We start from the raw sequence: 23431 nt of genomic DNA, 5'->3' as shown, positions 1-23431 counted from the left end.
CACAACGAGCATTAGTGTAACTTCAACAATGCAATTATACCACAATAAGATTAACATAGCATGATCGGTTAATTGCACACAAGGTTCAACCGAAATTTGCCTTCCGCTTTTAACCAGCCCACTCCGAAATACACGTTCAGTACCAGTCAAAAGTTTGGACACACCCACTTATTCAAGAGTTTTTCTTAATTTTACTATTTTCTATATTGTAGAATAACAGCGAAGACATACATCAACACTATGAAATAACACACCTGGAATCATGTTTAACACTTTTTTTTGTGTAACTACATGATTCCATATGTGTTATTTCACGTAATTGCAAAGGTGGAGCGCTTCATCTTGCACCTTCAGTGCGCCTGTGCGAACTAATCTCCGTACACCTTCGACAGCGATTTCTGAGCACTGTATTCAAATTGTTAGCTGGCTAGCTATGTAACTAATATTTATCTAAGCAGTATAGCTATGTACAAATGAAAATGTATAGAATATACTAACCTGATAATAGTTGTTGCCTAGGTTTTGGTACTTTTGGTAGCTAAATTAGCTGGTTAGTTTAGCTAGTTCCGTCTGGCTTCAGTTGTGTTGATTGAACGACGTAGCCAGCTAACAAGGGATTTAAAGTCGAGAGAAACAGGAAGCAGCTTTCAAAGGTAAGTGCAGCTAATGTTAGTTATTATATCTTATTTCTCAAGATACACAACTGTCTCGGTGAGAATGTACATGTATTGTGTTCATTGTTAGTTCATGAAAGTTGTTAACTGGTTAGCGAATATATAACTACACTAGTGATGAATTAGCCAGAACTCTGAAAGCTAGCCACCTGTTGCTACCTAGAGCAAGCTAACGTTAGCAATTGTGCTTGTAAACTCTAGTACTGTGCTGTAGCTAGTCTATCACATCACTTGTTTGGTATCAATAAGCTATCTAGTTTTGTCTAACTTTATAGTTACGAGTAAATCTATTCCGTCTCACTAAATGTTTCTATTTTAGTTAACCAGCTAGCTAGCTGATAAGCTAGTGCAACTAGATAGCTATCCAGGCAGGTCAGGTGCAGTGCACACCCCCATATTCCTTAAAACGTTCGGCTATTCTTTTGTGCCACTATAACGTTACATGACATAGTATTTAGTCGGCAAAATGTTGGTTAAATTGATGGTACGTTATTTAGTTGGCACATTAGTTATTTCTGTTTGGTGATAGACAGTCAGTGCCCTGCTCGTTTGGCCCCCTGCAATGCCAATATTGTGGACAGAATTCAAGGTAATTGAAGTAGACTTTGAGTTTAACCACAATTTCAGACTACTTTCCATTTGTATGCCATCGAATAGGCCTAAAAGCAGTTCAGCAGACACACGCAAAAGTACCAACAAGGCGTTTTTAAATAGGCTAGATCTATTTTGTCTAGTACAGCCATCAGTTGGATTGTTTTCAGGACATTGTGTCAACAAAAAAAACCCGTAGATAGACCCATACAGTAACCTTGCTTCGTCCAGTAACAAGCCATTGTTTACAGATTGCTCGTTGCGGCGACTCCGTAGCTTAGCATCCTTGTCCCACTTATCAAATTAAATTGTATTGGTCACATACACATGGTCAAGTGTAATGGGATGAATACGAATATGTAAATATATGGATGGCGATGGCTGATGCAGGCAAGATGCAGTAGATGGTATAGAATACAGTATATACATATGAGTAATATAGAATATGTAGACATTATTAAAGTGGTGCTATTTAAAGTGCATAGTGATACATTTGTTAAATACATTTATTAAATGTATTAAAGTGGCCAGAGATTTGAGTCTATGTTGACAGCAGCCACTCTGTGTTAGTGGTGGCTGTTTAACAGTCTGATGGCCTTGAGATAGAAGCTGTTTTTCAGTCTCTCGGTCCCAGCTTTGATGCACATGTACTGACATCGTCTTCTGGATGATAGCGGGGTGAACGGGCAGTGGCCCGGGTGGTTGTTGTCCTTGATGATATTTTTGGCTTTCCTGTGACATTGGGTGCTGTAGGTGTCCTGGAGGGCAGGTAGTTCGCCCCCGGTGATGCGTTGTGCAGACCGCACTACCCTCTGGAGAGCCTTGCGGTTGTGGGCGGAGCAGTTGCTGTACCAGGTGGTGATACAGCCCGACAGGATGCTCTCGACTGTGCATCTGCAAAAGTTTGAGTGTTTTAGGTGACAAGCCAAATTTCTTCAGCCTCCTGAGGTTGAAGAGGCGCTGTTGCGCCTTTTTCACCACGCTGTCTGTGTGTGTGGACCATTTCAGTTTGTCTGTGATGTGTACATCCAGGAACTTTAAACTTTCCACCTTCTCCACTGCTGTCCCGTCGATGTGGATAGTGGGGTGCTCCCTCTGCTGTTTCCTGAAATCTTGTTTTGTTGACGTTGAGTGAAAGGTTATTTTCCTGACTCCACACTCCCGAAGGCCCTCACCTTCTCCCTGCAGGCCATCTCATCGTTGTTGGTAATCAAGCCTACCACTGTAGTGTTGTCTGCAAACTTGATGATTGAGTTGGAGGCGTGCATGGCCACGCAGTCGTGGGTGAACCGGGAGTACAGGAGAGGGTTGAGAACACACCCTTGTGGGCTCCCAGTGTTGAGGATCAGTGGGGTGGAGATGTCTTTTCCTACCCTCACCACCTGGGGGAGGCCCGTCAGAAAGTCCAGGACCCAGTTGCACAGGGTGGGGTCGAGACCCGTGGTCTCAAGATTAATTACGAGTTTGGAGGGTACTATGCTATTAAATGCTGAGCTGTAGTCAATGAACAGCATTCTTACGTCGGTATACCTCTTGACCAGATGGGATAAGGCAGTGTGATTGTGTCATCTGGACTTTTTGTGGGGGATGTAAGCAAATTGGAATGGGTCTTGGGTATCAGGTAGGGTGGAGGTGATATGATCCTTGACTTGTCTCTCAAAGCACTTCATGATGACAGAAGTGAGTGCTACGGGGCCATAGTCATTTAGTCCTTAGTCCGTTACCTTAGCTTTCTTGGGAACAGGAACAATGGTGGCTATCTTGAATTATGTGGGCCCAGCAGACTGGGATAGGGATTGATTGAATATGTCTGGTCTGCGCATGCTCTGAGGATGTGGCTAGGGATGCCCTCTGGGCCAGCAGCCTTGCGAGGGTTAACACGTTTAAATGTTTTACTCACGTTGGCCATGGTGGAGAGCCCACAGGCTTTGGTAGCGGGTCATGTTAGTAGCACTGTGTTGTCCTCTAAGCGAGCAAGGAAGTTGTTTAATTTGTCTTAGAGCAAGACGTAGATGTCCGCGACGGGGCTGGTTTTCTTTTTGTAATCTGTGATTGACCTGCCACATACGTCTTGTGTTTGAGCTGTTGAATTGCAACTCTACTTTTTCTCTATACTGACGCTTAGCTTGTTTGATTGCGGAGGGAATGGCTACACTGTTTGTATTCGGTCATGTTTCCAGTCGCCTTGCCATGATTAAACGTGGTGGTTCATGCTTTCAGTTTTGTGCAAATGCTGCCATCTCACCGCGGTTTCTGGTTAGAGACGGTTTTTAATGATCACAGTGGGTACAACATCACCGATGCACATGCTAATAAACTTGCTCACCTGGTCAGCGTATATGTCAATGTTGTTGTCTGTGGCCACTCGGAACATATCCCAGTCCACGTGATCAAAGCAATCTTGACGCGGGGAATCCGATTGGTCAGACCACCGTTGGCTAGACCACAGACGTTTCCTGTTTTAGTTTCTGTCTACGGGCTGGGAGCAACTAAATGGAGTCATGGTCAGATTTGCTGAAAGGAGGGTGGGGGAGGGCTTTGAATGCATCGCGGAAGTTAGAGTAGCTATGGTCCAGAATGTTACCAGCTCGTGTCGCGCATTCGATATTCTGATAGAATTTAGGAAGGCTTGTTCTCAGATTAGCTTCGTTAAAATCCCCAGCTACAATACACCAATAAATGCAGCCTCAGGATATATGGTTTACATAGAGTCCAGTCAAGTTGACGGGAAACGTTATTTTGGTGAAACAGAATAGGCTAGGTTGATCATGGATGCCAGGTTACGGAACCTTCCGCTACAAGACATATGTAAACAATGGCTCGTTGTGGGACAAAGCATACAGTAGCCCTTGGATATAGGCTCTTTTTCATAAGCCCCATCTGGATGAACTACAATTTAGTTGCACTGTTTTATAAGTACTTGCAACTTGAGCAATGTCTCATTCAGCAGCATTATTGTTAGTCTCTCTCAAGTTTAATAAGCCTATGCCTAGTTCAGTTTCATCTCTCTGGTTTCATTATGCTTGTGATTTGAAACAATAAGTGTGTAACAATGTAAATCATGTCACTGGGCGTTTAGTTTCCAAAAATTTAGAGTAGAGGAGCAAATACTTCTCAGGCATTCCATTGCATTCATTTTCTGCGTGTTCCAACAAGTGTCCACTGCCTTCAGTGCTGACTGGAGGTGGGAAAAAGCTCTGTAGCATAGGATACCTCAAGCTTTGTCTGACTTGTCAGGTTCTTCTAGAGAGAAGATGAAAGAAAGGGATTGCTTTACTTCAGTTCTATCATATTGTGGGTCGTTTTAAAGGTAAGGCTCTGTTTCTATAGGCTGATTTAACACTGCCCTGCAAAAGGTGATGGAAGTCTAGTCTGGGTTCAAGTCCATGGTTTTAGGGAAGAGATTGGAATGTAATTTTTCGGGACAGAAAATTACCGAGTTCTTCGCCTTCTAATTCAGTGCCTGTCATCACATCTAGGCTACCTTATAATAGGCCTTAATTTAGTTAATAATTGTTTGAAATGGAAAGTTAATGATATGTGTTTTATTATTGTTTCAGACCTATAATGCAATCCCCCCCCAACTCTGTGTGTGGACATGGCCAGTGCTGGCCAGTGCTGCAGAATTAACTTGACACAATGGGTGATTGTGCCCACCCAGCAATATGCTTTACTCTGCTATAGGAACAAGCCGTTAATAAGATGTCAGGGAGTACAGAACAGGCTGCACTGGTTGTCACTCTCTACAATATTTCTGAAAGCTATCACACAATTAAAGTGGAGAGCAGCTGATTTAGCACCAGAAGGCATTTTATGTAGGCATTTTTAGCCTTATGCAGTTATTGCCCTCCTACAGTTCATGCATTACTAATCTATAGCCTAATAAGTAATACATGAATAATTTGGTAGGTGCTTATATTTGTCCCATCTCCCACAAGTGTGTATTATACGTATGTGTGAGTTGGAAATGTGTTTTTTGCATATCCCAACTACTCCTGAGACGCCCTCGGACAGTTGGGTCATGGCCAGGGTCTGGCATTATCAACGGCGACCCTGAAGCAATTATGTTTAATTGCCTTGCTCAAGGGCACATCAACAGATCACCTTGTCTGCTCAGGGACTCAAACCAACAACCTTTCATTAACTGGCCCAGTGCTCTAACCGCTAGGCTACCTGCCACCCATGCAAGCTAGGTATGTATGTAATTGGCACAGTCAAGGGAGCACCCACACAGTGAAAGTACATACAATACTCTGATCACCTTACCAAACCTGGAAATCTGGCTTCCTATGTTACTTTATTCCTTTCTGTGTAATTTTCTGCTTTCCTGAGGCAAGAGAGGACTCTAAAACAGTCACTTGTGTATGCAAACAACCTAAACATACCAGTAAGCACAGAGAGACAGGTCGTCACCTGCTCTGCTCGCTTACCCTTTGACGCAATGTAAAATGGCGGTAGACAAAGGGGTGTGTGTGTGTGTAACTATCTGTTGCTTGTTCAAGTGTGGACCTGTTGTGGTGTATTATGGATCCCTCGTCCTTGCCCTCAGAACAGCCTCAATCTGTCGGGCATGGACTCAAAAAGGTGTCAAGTCTTCCACAGGGATGCTGGCCATGTTGACCCCAGTGCTTCCCACAGTTGTCAAGTTGGCTGGATGTCCTTTGGGTAGTGGACCATTCTTGATACACATTGGAAGCTGTTGAGCATGAAAAACCCAGCTGTGTTGTAGTTCTTCAAACAAACCAGTGTGCCTGGCACCTACTACCATAACCTGTTCAAAGGCACTTTAATCTCTTCTTGCCCATTCACCCTCTGAATGGCACACATACACAATCCATGTCTCAATTGTCTCAAGGCTTAAAATCCTTCTTTAACCTGTCTCCTCCCCTTCATCTACACTGATTTGAAGTGGATTTAACAAGTGACATCAATAAGGGATCACAGCTTTCACCTGGTCAGTCCATGTCATGGAAAGAGCAGGTGTTCTTAATGTTTTGCTAACTCAGTGTAGGTCTACAAATAAATAGCCTACTGATTATCCCATTAAATATAGGAAAAGCAGAGTAACCAGGGCCAGGCAGACACTTTGCAGGCTCTGTCTAGTTCCACCAAGTGCCTGATGATCCGGCTGGCAGTGGGGATTAGTTGGGGTAATTTAAGTGGTGTACAGAGTGGCATACAGACGGACACTGCTACTGCTGAGAGGAATGACATCACGTGTGTGTGCGTCTGTGTACACTACAGTAACACTGGACTAGTCTCCAAACCGGTTAGACAGAGCACAGCTGACCAGGCGTGAGATTGCTGAAACTGCAACAGGACAACTTAGCCCGACTGTTCTATGAATGATTTATTTAGGCTAAATTAGTGTTCAGGTTCAGTAGTTCAAGCAGTGTGTTTTTGGTGTTGTCACTCTTCATGATTAGGGCTGTGTCTGTAATTGAATGAGTGTAACTGACGGTTATGGATGGAGACCACCATTTAAATCAAATAACCGTCAAAGTTGTTTAAATAGGTGTTTTTTGTATAAACTTTATTTTCTTGTAGTTAAACTTCACCTAATAGCGGGATTGTTTACTAATGATTTATAAGCAGTTATGGAAACTTAATCTCTTCTTTCCATCTGTCTGATGCTCGTTCAGCTAATTTGCTAGTTGTGCGTGGGTGTAGAAGCGCTAGCATATAGGATGTGTAAACTTTTAATACAATGCACATTTCCATTGCTTGCTAGTGAATAAATTGGTATTTTCAAACCGGTTGGATGTGTCTGACTGTTCATTAACTATTCAGCAGCAGTCGAAAAGGTAGTTATGGCTATGAGGCCACTAATGTTGTCAAATGGACAAGGCACCAATCCTCTCCAACCTGGCATGGTTTCATTTGATACGAAACTGTAATTTATAGACTAACGCTGATAAATAGGCTATGGACATGTTGTGTGTATTTGTTTCGATTTGAATGATTATCAATGTCATACTGTTGCATAGCCGTCTCTCTCCCCTTCATACTTTCCTTGTCAATTCATTATCTTATAGGCTTTCTGAAAAAAAGTGTGTTGCACATTAGATAAGCCACTCAAATGGAAATGTAATGTCAACATAACCACCCATTGTTTTCCTAAAATTGATCAACAGCTGATCATTAGGCTATGGACAGGCTGCGTGCATGCATTTCTATGTTATTTTCTAATGGTTGTCAATTTTGTCTTCATGCCTGTCACAGCTGTCTCTTTTAAAACTTCCTCGTCAATTTATATAATAGGCTGCATTGGTTGGCTGGGTCAGGAATCCCAGACACTACTAGTGACTGGGGAAGTTACAAGGCCTATGGCCTTCTGAAGTGAGTAAGTTACCTAGCTGTCAGCCCCAGTCATGCTCACTGGGCACCTTGCCAGGGGTGTTACCTTCTGATTGATATGTAGGTCAAAGACTTGACTTCCTGTTTGAGCTTTGGGCCATTTTCACAAGGTGAATGTTGATGAAAGTTGCAAATAGAAATGGCATAAATAGAGCCTTATTCTACATTTCAGTGAGGTATGTTTGTTCTACGTGACATATTTCTACCTGGACGTTTCACAACATTGCACCAAGATGAACGCAGCCCTTTTTTCTGCTCAGGTTGGTCACATGAGCAGCAGGGAGGGAATGTTTGTTTTGGTCAGTGGACTTCGGTCAGGGACTACTACATTCCAAAGTACAGCAAAGGGCCGATACTGTACCTACCACAAACCGCCCGCCCATTTTCTGCAACGATAGGCCAGGGCCACACCTACTCCACACGGCCAATCAAATCACAAGCTAGGCGACCACAGCATTCTTTGTTGCTGTGGTGACCGTTCAACTCAGTGGCGATCGGCCCTTTGTGGTGATCAACTTTGTCAGATCCTGATCCAGCCCTGGGTCTGGGTGCGTCTGCCTCAACAAACAAACACTCCCACTGACTGTCTCTCAGTTCAAAGAGCAGCTCTGAGCCTCCCTGGATACCCACTAAAGCTGTCCTTAGTTGTGATTACAGGAAAAGTACCTGATCTCTTGAAGAGGTGATTGTTCCTGCGGGCCACATATACAGACAGTAGGCTTCCATTTAATACAATAAGTCACTGGCTGCGCTTGTCTTGTCCCATTGTCCAGAATATAAAATAACTAAAGGGTGTTTTGATAAAATATTGTTTGTGTCATGTAGTAGGTTATAGCTTAGTAGTAAAGAAACTAGGTCTTTCCCGAAGTAAAACATGTATATTTGTTGACTGAGTCATCTGTTCTTTTGACCAGTCGATTGGTGGAACTTTTTTTACCCGTGTACAGTACCAGTCAAAAGTTTGGACACACCTACTCATTCAAGGGTTTTTCTTTATTTTTACTATTTTCAACATTGTAGAATACTAGTGAAGACATCAAAACTATGAAATAACACACATGAAGTCATGTAGTAACCAAAAAAGTCTTTAGCAAATCAAAATATATTTGACATTCCTCAAAGAAGCCACTCAGCTTTCCACACTCTTGGCATTCTCTCAACCAGCTTTATGAGTTAGTCACCTGGAATGCATTTAAATTAACAGGTGTGCCTTGTTAATTTGTGGAATTTCTTTCCTTAATGCGTTTGAGCCAATCAGTTGTGTTGTAACGAGGTAGGGTTGGTATACAGAACAGCCCTTTTTGCTAAAAGACCAACTCCATATTATGGCAAGAACCGGTCAATTAAGCAAAGAGAAACCACACTGGTATTGGCACGACACAAAAAGAACCCACCTTGTATTTAGTTTTGTCGACATTTGGAAAGTTGAGCGAAAAAAAATATTTTTCCATCAGGCCGGTGATGATTTCTTACTTCACTCACATAAAATGTTTGATGGAAACCTGGTTAGAGCAACAACAAAAAAAGCATTCCCTATTCAACCCCTGCTCTCTTCACCTGACACATGTATCCATCACCTGCACGTGACCAATGGGGCTTACCTATGCCTATCATAATCGCATCAATAAGTTGTTTATAAGAAACTCCGAACACTGTAATACATGTCAGCAAAATGGATGCGGATGACAGGAAAAATAACCTCTAAAAGGGGAATGTTTACTGGTTGCTCAGGAGGGAAAGACAGATGAGTGGATGAAGTTTGACTGAACTGCAGGAGATCATCATAAAGGAACGTAAGAAGCTCTGCGTTCATATTGTGTGCCAAACAGGTGCTGTTACAATATATTTTCTTCTGACCATTTGGAACAGTGTAAACAATAAATATATTATAAGCATACTTTTCTTGTAAAGCCTTTATTATAGCAAAGACTAAAAACAGCCGCATGCATACGTGAATGCAATTGCCGACATGGAGCAGATGAATTCTTTAGGGTAATTACTCGAAGCTCCCTTTATTTCATTTTAAAACTAAAATTGCATTTCGAATCATGAATGACTCCTTTGCTGTGAACTTGAACAAATGAATGATTGATTGGTACAGTAACCTATATATTGACATATAGGCCTCGGTAAGTTACGGTATTAAGACAGCTCAACAGGATGCGCTCTTAGGCCTGCAGCTCGATGGTGGTTATACAAGGCTGCCATACTAAGCCTGCTAATGATAATGACATTATTTATTGTTATAATGATGATGGTCATAATAATTGTAATAATAACAATGAGATCAAGAAAAAGGAAGAAAATGGGGTCAACTCTAAAAGAAACCCTACCTGATATTGCCTCCACACATGTTGTTAATAACCAGAAGCTGTGCAGCTGGTACTGTGGGTGTAATTGATTATGGTTGTAAATCAGCTGGTTGTAATTGGCTAACATACATTGAGGACCTGTGATGCAACCCTGCTTGGATCTGTTCTCTAAAAGCCTGGAGCACATCAACAAGTCAGCTGACTGCTTTTGGCTGGGTTAGCAACATTTTAGTTTAAAACCCAGACAGACATTTCACATGACACTGGTTCGTTCCTCCATCACCTGGGTCTCTTTCATATGGCCACAAACTTCAGATCTGGCTCAGACAGAAAGTAATTGCTTGATAGCGACAGGTGTTTACATTTTGCCAGTGTAATGAAATTAGTTTTGACTTGGCCGAGCGTCTCCTGTCTGACTCATGGCTAGGCTGACTAATGCACAATTATGTCACAGCTGCTGGCTCAAGCTAAACTTTTTTAGAAGTTATCCTCTTCCACTTCCATCTGCTCTCTGATCATTTACACTGAGCCAATCTGAGTCTGGACAAGCTTGTGGAACACTACATTGATTTGCTACTATCCCGTATGCCCAGAGTCCTACATTTTAATCTGAGGTGTGTTTCTGTGTCGAGTGGAAAGCTCAACATCGATTTCCTCCTGTCTTGTGTGTGTGACCAGAGTCCATAACACAGTGAGCACCACAGGTTGGTTGCACTGCCTGCTAACTGAGGATCAAGGGCCATGTTAATAACTAGGGACGGCTAGGGAAGTTGAGAGATTGATTTCTAAGTGTGCCTTGTTAATTTGTGGAATTTCTTTCTTTCCTTAATGCGTTTGAGCCAATCAGTTGTGTTGTAACGAGGTAGGGTTGGTATACAGAACAGCCCTTTTTGCTAAAAGACCAACTCCATATTATGGCAAGAACCGGTCAATTAAGCAAAGAGAAACCACACTGGTATTGGCACGACACAAAAAGAACCCACCTTGTGTTTAGTTTTGTCGACATTTGGAAAGTTGAGCGAAAAAAAATATTTTTCCATCAGGCCGGTGATGATTTCTTACTTCACTCACATAAAATGTTTGATGGAAACCTGGTTAGAGCAACAACAAAAAAAGCATTCCCTATTCAACCCCTGCTCTCTTCACCTGACACATGTATCCATCACCTGCACGTGACCAATGGGGCTTACCTATGCCTATCATAATCGCATCAATAAGTTGTTTATAAGAAACTCCGAACACTGTAATACATGTCAGCAAAATGGATGCGGATGACAGGAAAAATAACCTCTAAAAGGGGAATGTTTACTGGTTGCTCAGGAGGGAAAGACAGATGAGTGGATGAAGTTTGACTGAACTGCAGGAGATCATCATAAAGGAACGTAAGAAGCTCTGCGTTCATATTGTGTGCCAAACAGGTGCTGTTACAATATATTTTCTTCTGACCATTTGGAACAGTGTAAACAATAAATATATTATAAGCATACTTTTCTTGTAAAGCCTTTATTATAGCAAAGACTAAAAACAGCCGCATGCATACGTGAATGCAATTGCCGACATGGAGCAGATGAATTCTTTAGGGTAAGGGAAGTTGGGGAAGTTGAGAGATTGATTTCTAAGCTACTCATTCAAGGGTTTCTATTTATTTTTACTATTTTCTAAATTGTAGAATAATAGTGAAGACAAACAAAATAACACATGGAATCATGTAGTAACCAAAAGTGTTAAACAAATCAAATACGTTTTATATTTGAGATTCTTCAAAGTGGCCACTCTTTGCCTTGACGACAGCTTTTCACACTTGGCATTCTCTCAACCAGCTTCACCTGGAATGCTTTTCCAACAGTTTTGATGGAGTTCCCACATATGCTGAGCACATGTTGACTGCTTTTCCTTCACTCAGTGGTCCAACTCTTCCCAAACCTTCTCAATTGGGTTGAGGTCAGGTGATTCAGCACTCCATCCCTCTCCTTCTTGGTAAAATAGCCCTTACACAGCCTGGAGTTGTGTTGGGTCATTGTCCTGTTGAAAATAAATAATCTTACTAAGCCCAAACCAGATGGGATGCTGTATTGCTACAGAATGTTGTGGTAGCCATGGTGGTTAAGTGTGCCTTGAATTCTAAATAAGTCACTGACAGTGTCCCCAGGAAAGCACCCCCCACAAATCACACCACCTCCTCCATGCTTCACGGTGGTAACCACGCATGCGGAGATCATGCGTTCACCTACTCTGCTTCTCACAAAGACAGTGGTAGGAACCAAAAATCTCACATTTGTATTGATCAGTCCAAAGGACAGATTTCCACCGGTCTAATGTCCATTGCTTGTGTTTCTTGGCCCAAGCAAGTCTCTTCTTCTTACTGGTGTGCTTTTAGTGGTGGTTTCTTTGCAGCAATTTGACCATGAAGGCCTGAATTACGCAGTCTCATCTGAACAGTTGATGTTGAGATGTCTGTTACTTGAACTCTGAAGCTTTTATTTGGGCTGCAATTTCTGAGGCTGGTAACTCTAATTAACTTATCCTCTGTAGCAGAGGTAACTCTGGGTCTTCCTTTCCTGTGGCCAGTTTCATCATAGCGCTTGATTGTTTTTGACTGCATTTGAAGAAATTTTCGAAGTTGTTGAAATGTTCTGGCTTGACTGACCTTTCATGTCAGTCAAAGTATGGATGGACTGTTGTTACTCTTAGCTTATTTGAGCTGTTCTTGCCATAATATGGACTTTGTCTTTTATCAAATAGGGCTATCTTCTGTATACCCCCCTACCTTGTCACAACACAACTGATTGGCTCAAACGCATTAAGAAGGAAAGAAATTCCACAAATGAACTTTTAACAAGGCCAACCTGTTAATTTAAATGCGTTCTAGGTGACTACCTCATGAAGCTGGTTGAGAGAATGCCAAGAATGTGCTTAGCTGTCAAGGCAAAGGTTGGCTACCTTGAAGAAACTTTACTATGTTGAAAATAGTAAAAATACACAAGCCCTTGAATGAGTAGGTGTGTCCAAGATTTTGACCGGTACTGTATATTAGACTCAAACCATTTTGTATAAAGTAATTTTACACTAACTAAACTGCTCCTTCCTGGCTTTGCGGCCTGTCTGGTGTCTGTTGGGGAGATGAGAGGAAAGCACCACTTTACTACTCTGGCTCCTCTCCTCTCCCCCTCTTACAGACTGAATGCTCGGCCTGCTAGAAAGATGATCTGATGTGGTGTGAATTACTCTTTTTACACACACGCTCTTATCTGAGGTATAAGGACCTCTGACCACAGTCATGCAGGATGAGGGTGGCTAGGTCAAACAAATGTCTAATTAGGCCATGTCATTTTTTTGTCTGTATAGTTGTTCTACTTCCTCATTTGCTCTGCTTCTTCCTTTTTTGTCTGACTCAGGAGCTGCTGACTACTGGCATTTGGACTGTGATGGAAAATCGTGGTAAGAAAAGTATGATTTCAATTCAGGCCTAAATTCTATCCTAGCCTACTGATTTATGAAAATGGATTTAGCCTAGCTGTAGTAGTGTGGCATGCCTTTTACTGTTTGAATGGCTCTTATTGTCTAGGACAATTGTATTTTGTTTGTGGTGATCTTAGCTTTTGCCCTCAGTCAAAACATCTGAAAACCCACACATAAGAGTGTTCTAACCTAGCTAGATGTTATAAGTGTTGCATGCTACTGTGGTGTGCTTTGGAGATTACCATCAGGAATGGTATCAGGAAAGCCGAAAGTGGGGAGTCAACACTAACAGTGTAAAGTGCGAAGTTGCCTGTGTTGGGTAAGCAATACTAGCCTGTCCTATCCGTTAGGGGTTGGGTGCAGCGTGACGCATGGCTCTGTTGACAGGGGCTATCTGGTTGGGCCTTTCTCCCAGCAGAGGACACACTTGTAAAGGTTAGGAAGCAGCTCAGTGTTTTTTTTTACCAGCCCCACGCGGCCTTGGCTGTAGTCTCTAGTTTCAACTGCGGAAGGACCTCCATGTGAGTCCATGGAAGAGGAGACAGTATCAAGTACAGCCTCGTTAGTGTCTCCCTGTCGCAGACCGATCGGTTGTGTTCTATTGTTGGATGTATTGTCTGTTTATTGATCTCTGAAAGGCCTAGCAATGGCTGTACAATGTGAGTAAAATGCTGTTTCTGTTTGTGATTTCTCTGTTCTGTTCTTGTGTTCAATTGTTTTTTACATTTGTATTTGTTTGAAACTGGTGAACAATGTCAAAGTTATTTGTGAGGCAGTTTTATCAAGCAGAGTCTAAAAGACTGAACTTGACAACTGAATTGGGGAGCGGTGTGATTGTTTGTACTTTAAGCTGCCCGAGATATTTTGATAGGCGCTGTGTGTGGCCTCCTCTGGTCTTCCTAAGCCAGGCAGTGAAAGACGTGGGGGCTGGTCTGGTGCAGTTCTGGACAGGTCAGGGCAGTGTCCAGGTTGACCAACACACAAAAACAAATAAATAGATTGTCACAATGCAATGAAATGTGTTGTTTTACAGGGTCAGCCAAAGTACTACGGCGTCCCTGGAGCAAATTGGGCTTAAGTTACTTATACCCACCTTGTCGGCTCGGGTATTCGAACCAGCGACTTTTGGGTTGCTAGGCTACCTGCCACTATTAGGCTTAGAGGAACAGACACACAGTCACCAGCTAGGACAGAATAGAAGGCCAGATCTACTCAACTCTGTCCCTGGCTGGCTTTCTGACCCTGGCTGTCCTAGTGGCCCAGCTCAGTATAAATACACCTGACTGATTTGATTTCCTCCCTGTCTCTTAAACAGTTTTCAACGGAGGTGTTTAAACCAGACTGATTCCTTCCCCATCATAGTGCCCAGAGCTGTACAGGGCTCTGATGGGGCCTTTTATATCAGTGGTGGTGGTTTTGGCAGTGACTGGAGTGACATAGTCAGTGGCAGTAATTCAATCTATTTGTATGGTCATGTAAGCAATAGGAATATTCTCTTGCCCATGACTCCTGTATTGTGTGTGACTTGATGATGATTCATCAGTATTATGGAATTTGTATTGTGTTGAGTCATGCACTAGCCTATTTTTATTCAGCTCAAACAAATAAACGTTTTTTGTTATCACAGATATTCCTTTGATAATAGTCAATAAGGCCGGTATGGATCCATGTAGGGACCAGCTGACAGCCAGCTATGGTTCCCAGTGTAGTAGGCCAGATTAGGACGTTGTATCAAAAAGCTGACCTATAGCCTCGCATTCCTAACATTCCTGCCTGTCATTTCCTCTTGAGCGAGGGCTCAGTTTCTTGTATTTACCACTAGAGGGAGCTACTGTGTTCTGCACTGTGCCTCAACAGAGGCAAACAGGTTTTTGAATCGAGTAGTGTCAGATTTGAAAAGACGCACACAATCTTTTTTTATTTTTAAGTCAAGGTCATTCACTGTAGACCTTCACACACTGACTACTACATTCAGAGCAGTAAACAGTTGGCTACTTTTATAGGTTACACTCTGTATTCAAAATAGCACTGTTTGAAACATTGACAGGCTTGAACAAGTGTCAAGTAAGTTATCGTTCCAAGAATTGTGACACCTGTAACTGAACGGTTTAGGAATGTGTCAACAAACTGCACATTCCCACAGCCAACTAGTCTGTAAATCATTCATTGGTTATGGTGGACCTTTGTAGCTCAGTTGGTAGAGCATGTCACTTGTAACGCCAGGGTAGTGGGTTCAATTCCCGAGACCAGGCCATACATAACAACAAAAAAAAAAGATGCAAGCATGACTAAGTTATTTTGGATAAAAGCATCTGCTCAATGGCCATTATTATTATTCATATACACTCAGTAGCCAGTTTATTAAGTTCACCCATCTAGTTTCAGGTGTTTTTCCTCTCATCAATTGTCTAGTGTTGATGATGGCATGTCCACTGGAGCAGCTTCTTGTTTTTAGCTGATAGGAGTGGAGCCCGGTGTGGTCACCTGCTACAGTAGCCCGTCCGTGACAAGGATCGATGAGTAGTGCGTTCCCGAGATGCCGTTCTGCATACCACTGTTGTCTTGCGCCCTTATTTGCCTGTTTGTGGCCCGTCTGTTAGCTTGTACGATTCTTGCCATTCTCTTTCAACCTCTCATCAACAAACTGTTTTCGCCCACAGGACTGCCACTGACTGGATGTTTTTGTTTGCCACATCATTCTCGATCAACCCTAGACACTGTCGTGCTTGAAAAGCCCAGGGGGCCAGTCATTTCTGAGATACTGGAACTGGCGCGTCTGGCACCGACGATCATACCATGCTTCAAGTTGCCCAGGTCACTTGTTTTGCCCATTCTAACGTTCAATCAAACAGTAACTGGATGCCTGTCTGCCTGCTTTATATAGCAAGCCACGGTACCGTGGTGACTCACTGTCTGTAGGTGTAAATCATTTTCGTGAACAGAGTTGTGTACCTAATAAACTAGTGATTGAGTGTATATTATATTGAGCTTCAATAGGTTTATTCACATTGTTCCACTCAGGCTACAGTTGAAGTCGGAAGTTTACATGCACCTTAGCCAAATGCATTTAAACTCAGTTTTTCCACAATTCCTGACGTTTAATGTCTTAGTTCAGTTAGGATCACCATTTCATTTTAAGAATGTGAAATGTCACTAGTAGGGAGAATGATTTATTTCAGCTTGTATTTATTTCATCACATTCCCAGTGGGTCAGAAGTTCACATACACTCAGTTAGTATTTGGTAGCATTGCCTTTAAATTGCTTAACTTGGGTCAAACGTTTCTGGTAGCCTTCCACAAGCTTCCCACAATAAGTTGGTGTAAATTTTGTCCCACTCCTCCTGACAGAGCTGGTGTAACTGAGTCAGGTTTGTAGGCCTCCTTGCTCGCACACACTTTTTCAGTTCTGCCCACAAATGTTCTATAGGATTGAAGTCAGGGCTTTGTGATGGCCACTCCAATACCTTGACTTTGTTGTCCTTAAGCCATTTTGCCACAATTTTGGAAGTATGCTTGGGGTCATTGTCAATTTGGAAGACCCATTTGCGACCAAGCTTTAACTTCCCGACTGATGTCTTGAGATGTTGCTTCAATATATCCACATAATTTTCCATCTTCATGATGCCATCTATTTTGTGAAGTGCACCAGTCCCTCCTGCAGCAACGAACCCCACAACATGATGCTGCCACCCCCATGCTTCACGGTTGTGATGGTGTTCTTCGGCTTGCAAGCCTCTCCCTTTTTCCTCCAAACATAACGATGGTCATTATGGCCAAACGGTTCTATTTTTGTTTCATCAGACCAGAGGACATTTCTCCAAAAAGTAAGATTTTTGTCCCCATGTGCAGTTGCAAACCGTAGTCTGGCTTTTTTTATCGCAGTTTTGGAGCAGTGGCTTTTTCCTTGCTGATCGGCCTTTCAGGTTATGTCGATATAGGACTTGTTTTACTGTGGATATAGATACTTTTGTACCTGTTTCCTCCAGCATCTTCACAAGGTTCTTTGCTGCTGTTCTAGGATTGATTTGCACTTTTCGCACCAACGTACGTTCATCTCTAGGAGACCGAATGCGTCTCCTTCCTGAGTGGTATGACTGCTGCGTGGTCCCATGGTGTTTATACTTATGTACCATGGTTGGTACAGATGAACGTGGTACCTTCAGGTGTTTGGAAATTGCTCCCAAGGATGAACCAGACTTATGGAGGTCTCCAATTTTCTTTTCTGAAGTCTTGGCTGATTTTATTTTGATTTTCACAAGATGTCAAGCAAAGGGGTACTTAGTTTGAAGGTAGGCCTTGAAATACATTCACAGGTACACCTCCAATTGACTCAAATTATGTCAATTAGTCTATCAGAAGCTTCTAAAGCCATGACATAATTTTATGGAATTTCCCAAGCTGTTTACAGGCACAGTCAACTTAGTTTATGTACATTTCTGACCCACTGGAATTGTGATACAGTGAAATAATCTGTCTGTAAACAATTGTTGGAAAAATTACCTACTTGCCAAAACTATAGTTTGTTAACAATACATTTGTGGAGTGATTTAAAAACGAGTTTTATTGACTCCAACCTAAGTGTATGTAAACTTCCGACTTCAACTATATGAGTTTTTAGTTGTCTTTTAATGAGCCACATTTCCTGGTTTAGTTTGTTTGCCTTCTGTTAGCCTACTGTCAATATTGTAGGCTGGTCTCTAAAGGTTGAGTAAATGCATTTCTGTGACTGTTTAGGTTCACTGGGCTACTAGTTCATTTAGTCTTAGGCTATTATAGCTAGGCTAGGGGAAGAACCAACTGTTGATTTCCTTCATGCTCTGCAGTCAGAGTTTGAGATGGACTTTGCACGTTGCTATTTGCGAGAACATCTCTCATCCAGCAGGGCTTCCTGTATTTCATAGCAGTTTCACATTTTTAGGTAAGCTGATTTGTACTGTTACAGGTATTGGCACAGACTGAATTTGAGTGGAGGCATTTATACAGTCTATTCACATGTTGGCCTCACGGTCAACCAGGCAACGCTGATTGTCAAATCTTCTCTTGATAAGATTCTCAGTAAATGGAATGTCTTTGTGGACTCTGGGTTGTATCTTCTTGTAGACTTGACAGGGTTGTATCCTTAGTCTAGTGCACAGCCCGCTCGGTCTGATTGGCTGGAGGAAAGACATGCCTTCCTCTCCCACCCCTTCCTTACCTCCCTCCCTCTAACCCACCTTATCTCTCCTTCCAGTAGCTATTTCTCCTCTCACACCCTCAGCCTAAACGGAGTGGCTCAATGTAACCACACCACTCACTGCTACTGCAGTTCAGTAAAGCAGGGCTGAAGGAACATTGCAGTTAAACAGGGATTTCTGACTGACACGTTAAACACTCACTGAAATGTCCTGCTCCCTTTGTCAGTTCACTTCCCCCAATATTCCCACTGTGAAAAAAAGACTGATAGCAAGCAGAAACACCTTGAGGAAATGTGTGCTCAGGTGTTCTGTAGAATTCAGCGTGCCCTGCGATATTGTGCCGGTGTTGATTTTAGCATTGTGTTAACGTTGGGGCATCTTAGGTGAGCTGTTATGCTAGTGTTTTCTCTCTTCCTCAACAGTTGGGCCTTTTCAAACTATCCATAAAATAAGAAAAGTGTTTTGATTAACCTGTCAGCAACAACTCTACCATTCAGCTGTCCTTCTGCACAACGGCACATGCTTCTGTCCTCCCTTCACTCATGTGTGGTGCACTTCACATTATAGGCTATGTGGTTGACTCTGGGAGAGTAACACGAAACCTCAGTGACATCACTTCCCCTTTTCCTGGTGCGAAGGCCAACCCTCCACCTAGACCCATCTCACCTTCCACCACTTCTCACGTTACCAACCTCTTCTCTCCCCAGCAGACATGGTTTCAAATACTATTTGAATTCTCTCAAATAGTGTTAGCTTTTGCTCTAGTCTGCCTGGAGTACCAGATGGGTGGAGTTTGCACTCTTGCACATATTACATTGGTCCCATTGTGCTAGGCAACCTCAATCAAGCCCAGATAAAGTATCTGAAAAAATGTTGAATAATATTTGACCCCGGGTCTGTTATCCAGCGAGCAGAGAACCCTCCCATTGCCGTTGTGCCTGGGTGCTGCTCTCTCTGCTCTGCTGGAGGGGCCCACTCTGACTCAAACCTCTCTGGGCTTGACTACACTCTGGGCCTACCCTCCACTCCTCTCCTACCCCCCACCACTACCAAGCTCACTCTCTCACCTCCTGTAAACTTTGCCCCTGAAAGATCTGCAGTGAGGAATGACCGGCATCTGAGACTGCTGGTATGCTGCTGCCTTATAACTGGCATACTTTATTTATGAAGTCAGCTAGACAGACAGGAAGGAAGGGAGGAGGGGCTAGCTTCAAAGAGTGAGTTAGCGAGTGTGTGAGAGAGAGCAAGACCAAAACACACAGAGCAATAGACGGAAGGGCAGGGCAGGACTAGAAAGAAAGAGAAAAAGAGGTAGAGAACGATGTGAGCCGAGGAAGTAGGAGTGTCTTGGGTTACAGGAGCGTTAAGGCGGTTGTGTTTGTTGGCGAGGATCGTAGCTGGGATCTATTTTTTCCTCAGTGTGTCTGTATCCCTCCTCCCTGCCGTGGACCCCAGGAGAGGTAGGGGCTGGTGGGACTGGGGCGTGGGGTAGCATGGGACAGAATGCCAGCAACGCTGAGACAGTGCCCCAGCAACACCAACAGCAGCAACCTCAACACAACACCGGTGAGTCTAAGGACAGGACAGGTGCATGTATAGAACCTGAGGACATGAGCTTTTGTATTTGACTTTGCATTTGTTTTTGGAAGAGGAGTTTGACTGTTTAGTAGCCTACTCAGGATAGTGCTATTTGTTTTTGTTGGCGTGGGAGAACAGTGGACCTAACAGGACCTGCTTTTGTATTGGTGTCTTTGGAAGAGGAGTTTGTTTGTTTGGAATGTTTTGTACAGAAGTGTTTGTGTTAACATGGAACCGAGAGGGTAGGCGGATATGGAGGAAATGTGGTGCAGGTGTTTTTGTGTTGGAAACAGAGAAAGAACGGAGGCAGAGAAGTGCAGGCACAGACAGGTGTGAGGGAATGGATGCTGGAATGTGGTGATTGTGTAATACACAAACCTCACCGACCACTCTGCTGTCTAAACTACACCTCTCTGCTGTCTAAACTACACCGACCTCTCTGCTGTCTAAACTACACCGACCTCTCTGCTGTCTAAACTACACCGACCTCTCTGCTGTCTAAACTACACCGACCTCTCTGCTGTCTAAACTACACCAACTACACCGACCTCTGCTGTCTAAACTTCACCGACCACTCTGCTGTCTAAACTACACCGACCACTCTGCTGTCTAAACTACACCGACCACTCTGCTGTCTAAACTACACCGACCACTCTGCTGTCTAAACTACACCGACCACTCTGCTGTCTAAACTACACCGACCACTCTGCTGTCTAAACTACACCGACCACTCTGCTGTCTAAACTACACCGACCACTCTGCTGTCTAAACTACACCGACCACTCTGCTGTCTAAACTCCTCTTTTATCCCTCACTCTCTATCTCTCCCTCACCCCTTTTTTTATCATGGAACATGGGATCTTTTATTAAAAACAGTGGAGCTGGGAGTGCAAGGCACCAGCTGCCATCTCGAGTGTGTGTGTCAGGATTCCATCTCTTCTTGTGGGGTTGTACAGTTTGCCTAAAGCCACCATTGTTCCTCTCTAATTCACACAGAAACTGAAACCTGTTTTTGCTGCTATGACTGAAAGGGCAGAACACATAACTGTTGGATTTAGACTGTTCCTCTGTAAACTGTATGTAGAGAGCGATCTCCAGTCCCTGCTTGATGGGGGTATAGTTGAGCTCCAGTCTAATTTATTAGGCTTGGATTGTGAGTTGTAGTCAGTGAGAAGAACACATTACAGTTGGAATTAGGCCCAGTTATCTGGATCTCTACCGTGCAGACTTATGGTGGGGTGGTGCCTCATCCGAGATTGTCTTATTGTCGTTGGGATGAAGCAGCATGCTAATTTCTGTGGACAATAAAGTAATCTCCTCATTATCCCGCTTCTTCTCGAGCTCAAGTTTGTGTTTGTATTGTGAGTTTCTAATCCAACTCATTTAGCGTGAACCGCACTACATGGCCTGGCCAGTCAGTGTTTGCTGTGTGACGTGGGGCTGGGCGGTATACTGTATTTCACTATATACCGGTATTGATGCAGGGACCGGGTTGGGTTTTTACTTTACCTTCTATGCCGGTATTTGAATGTTTGGTTTGTTAAATGTGACACGCCATGTGTAATGTCAATTTTTATTGTTTACTTCGCCACTTGAGTCATCTCTCTCTGCTCTTTCTCTCTGTGCCACTTTCCACACAGACCTAGCCACGCCCCTTGTCACTTGAGCGCATTTGATGATCCTGAACCACGAGACACTTGTGTTCAGTCTGCATTAGGGCTGGGCGATATGACAATATAAACTCAGATTTTTTTTAACGTCCTCTCACTGTCAACTGCGTTTATTTTCAGCAAACTTAACATGTAAATATTTGTATTAACATAAGATTCAACAACTGAGAAAAACTGAACAAGTTCCACAGACATGTGACTAACAGAAATTGAATAATGTGTCCCTGAACAAAACTGGGGGTCAAAATCAAAAGTAACAGTCAGTATTTGTGGCAACCAGCTGCATTAAGTACTACAGTGCATCTCCTCCTCATGGACTGCACCAGATTTGCCAGTTCATGCTGTGAGATGTTACCCCACTCTTCCACCAAGGCACCTGCAAGTTCCCAGACATTTCTGGGGGGAATGGCCCTAGCCCTCACCCTCCGATCCAGTAGGTCCCAGACGTGCTCTTGCATTGAGATGCAGTGTCTTAGACCTCTGTGCCACTCGGGAGCCCACATGCAACAATGTTGATGACGACGATGCTGTTTTCACTTTGCTGCTTAATATAAATCCACTAGCCACCTATAATGACACTATTAGTTGGTCTTTTCTTAGCAAGTTGCCCTGAATCTTGAGTCGCTGATTGTTAGCTAGCTATTAACATTAGCGCCTAACTAATAAATGTACTGAGTAAGAGCAAACGTAGCTAGCTAATACAGCCTGATAATACCAGTGATGGTGTAGACCTAAATTGGCATGTTGTTTGTGCAACAGAGAGGAAATCAAAGAGGGTTATGTGAAGCAAGAATATGTTCGCTACATGAAGTAGCTGAGAGAACATTAAATGTAGCCAAAGATTATCGGGTTCCCTAGGAAACACTTATCAACACTTTCGTTCCTACCCTGTCACAATATCTCCTCCCGGGCATTTGAATTTGTCATTTCAAACAACACTGTATTCAAAGTGTCCACTATTATGTTCTAGCTATAGAATTACAATAGTCATTCTGTTTCTATGATTCCAACAGTTTTGCTCTAATTCACAAGTCAAATCACAATTGCAACATTTGGTTAAAAATAAGTCCTTGATTATTTGTCCATATCGTGCAGCCTTACATGGCAGTGTGGACATTATCTCAATTGAGCAGTGGTGCACAAATACTTAAAAGTACAAAAGTTTTTTTTTCTGGTATCTGTCCGGTATCTGCATTCTTCAAAAAAAATACTGTACTTTTTACTTCATATTTTCCTTGACACCTAAAAGTACTCGTTACATTTTGAATGCTTAGCAAGACAGGAAAATGGTCCAATTCACGCACTTGTCAAGAACATCCCTGGTCATCTACTGCCTATGATCTGGGGGACTCACAAAACACAAAAAACACATGCTTCCTTCGTAAATTATGTCTGAGTGTGCCCCTGGCTATCTTTAAATACAAAAACAAGAAAATGATGCCACCTGGTTTTCTTAATATTAGGAATTTGTACTTTTACTTTTGATACTTAAGTATATTTAAAACCAAATACTTTAACTCAAGTAGTATTTTACTGGGTGACTTTCACTTTTACTTGAGTCATTTTCTATTAACAAAGCTTTATTTTTACTCAAGTATGACAATTTGGGTACTTTT

The 23431-nt window shown here is 42.8% G+C and overlaps 1 protein-coding gene across 5 annotated transcripts in view; it reads left to right on the top strand.

Moving 5' to 3' along the window:
- Positions 1-352: 352 nt before the first annotated feature.
- Positions 353-23431, top strand: part of LOC139373574 (phosphatase and actin regulator 4A-like) — a 53897-nt gene continuing 30818 nt past the window's right edge. For 2 of the 5 annotated variants that reach the window (XM_071114239.1, XM_071114238.1), the window contains exons 1-2: positions 14002-14052; positions 19987-20133. In XM_071114239.1, the coding sequence (XP_070970340.1) occupies positions 14040-14052; positions 19987-20133 (160 nt within the window). In that variant the 5' untranslated portion in view covers positions 14002-14039. Of the gene's footprint in view, positions 654-13329; positions 13373-13809; positions 14053-19986; positions 20134-23431 lie in introns of those variants that run through there. The other 3 variants (XM_071114242.1, XM_071114241.1, XM_071114240.1) reach the window with 2 other exon arrangements.

Source organism: Oncorhynchus clarkii, chromosome 18 (assembly GCF_045791955.1).
Source record: "Oncorhynchus clarkii lewisi isolate Uvic-CL-2024 chromosome 18, UVic_Ocla_1.0, whole genome shotgun sequence".
NCBI classification, from domain to species: domain Eukaryota; kingdom Metazoa; phylum Chordata; class Actinopteri; order Salmoniformes; family Salmonidae; genus Oncorhynchus; species Oncorhynchus clarkii.
The sequence above is the reverse complement of the archived record's forward strand: the minus strand, read 5'-3'. Positions and strand labels throughout refer to the sequence as shown.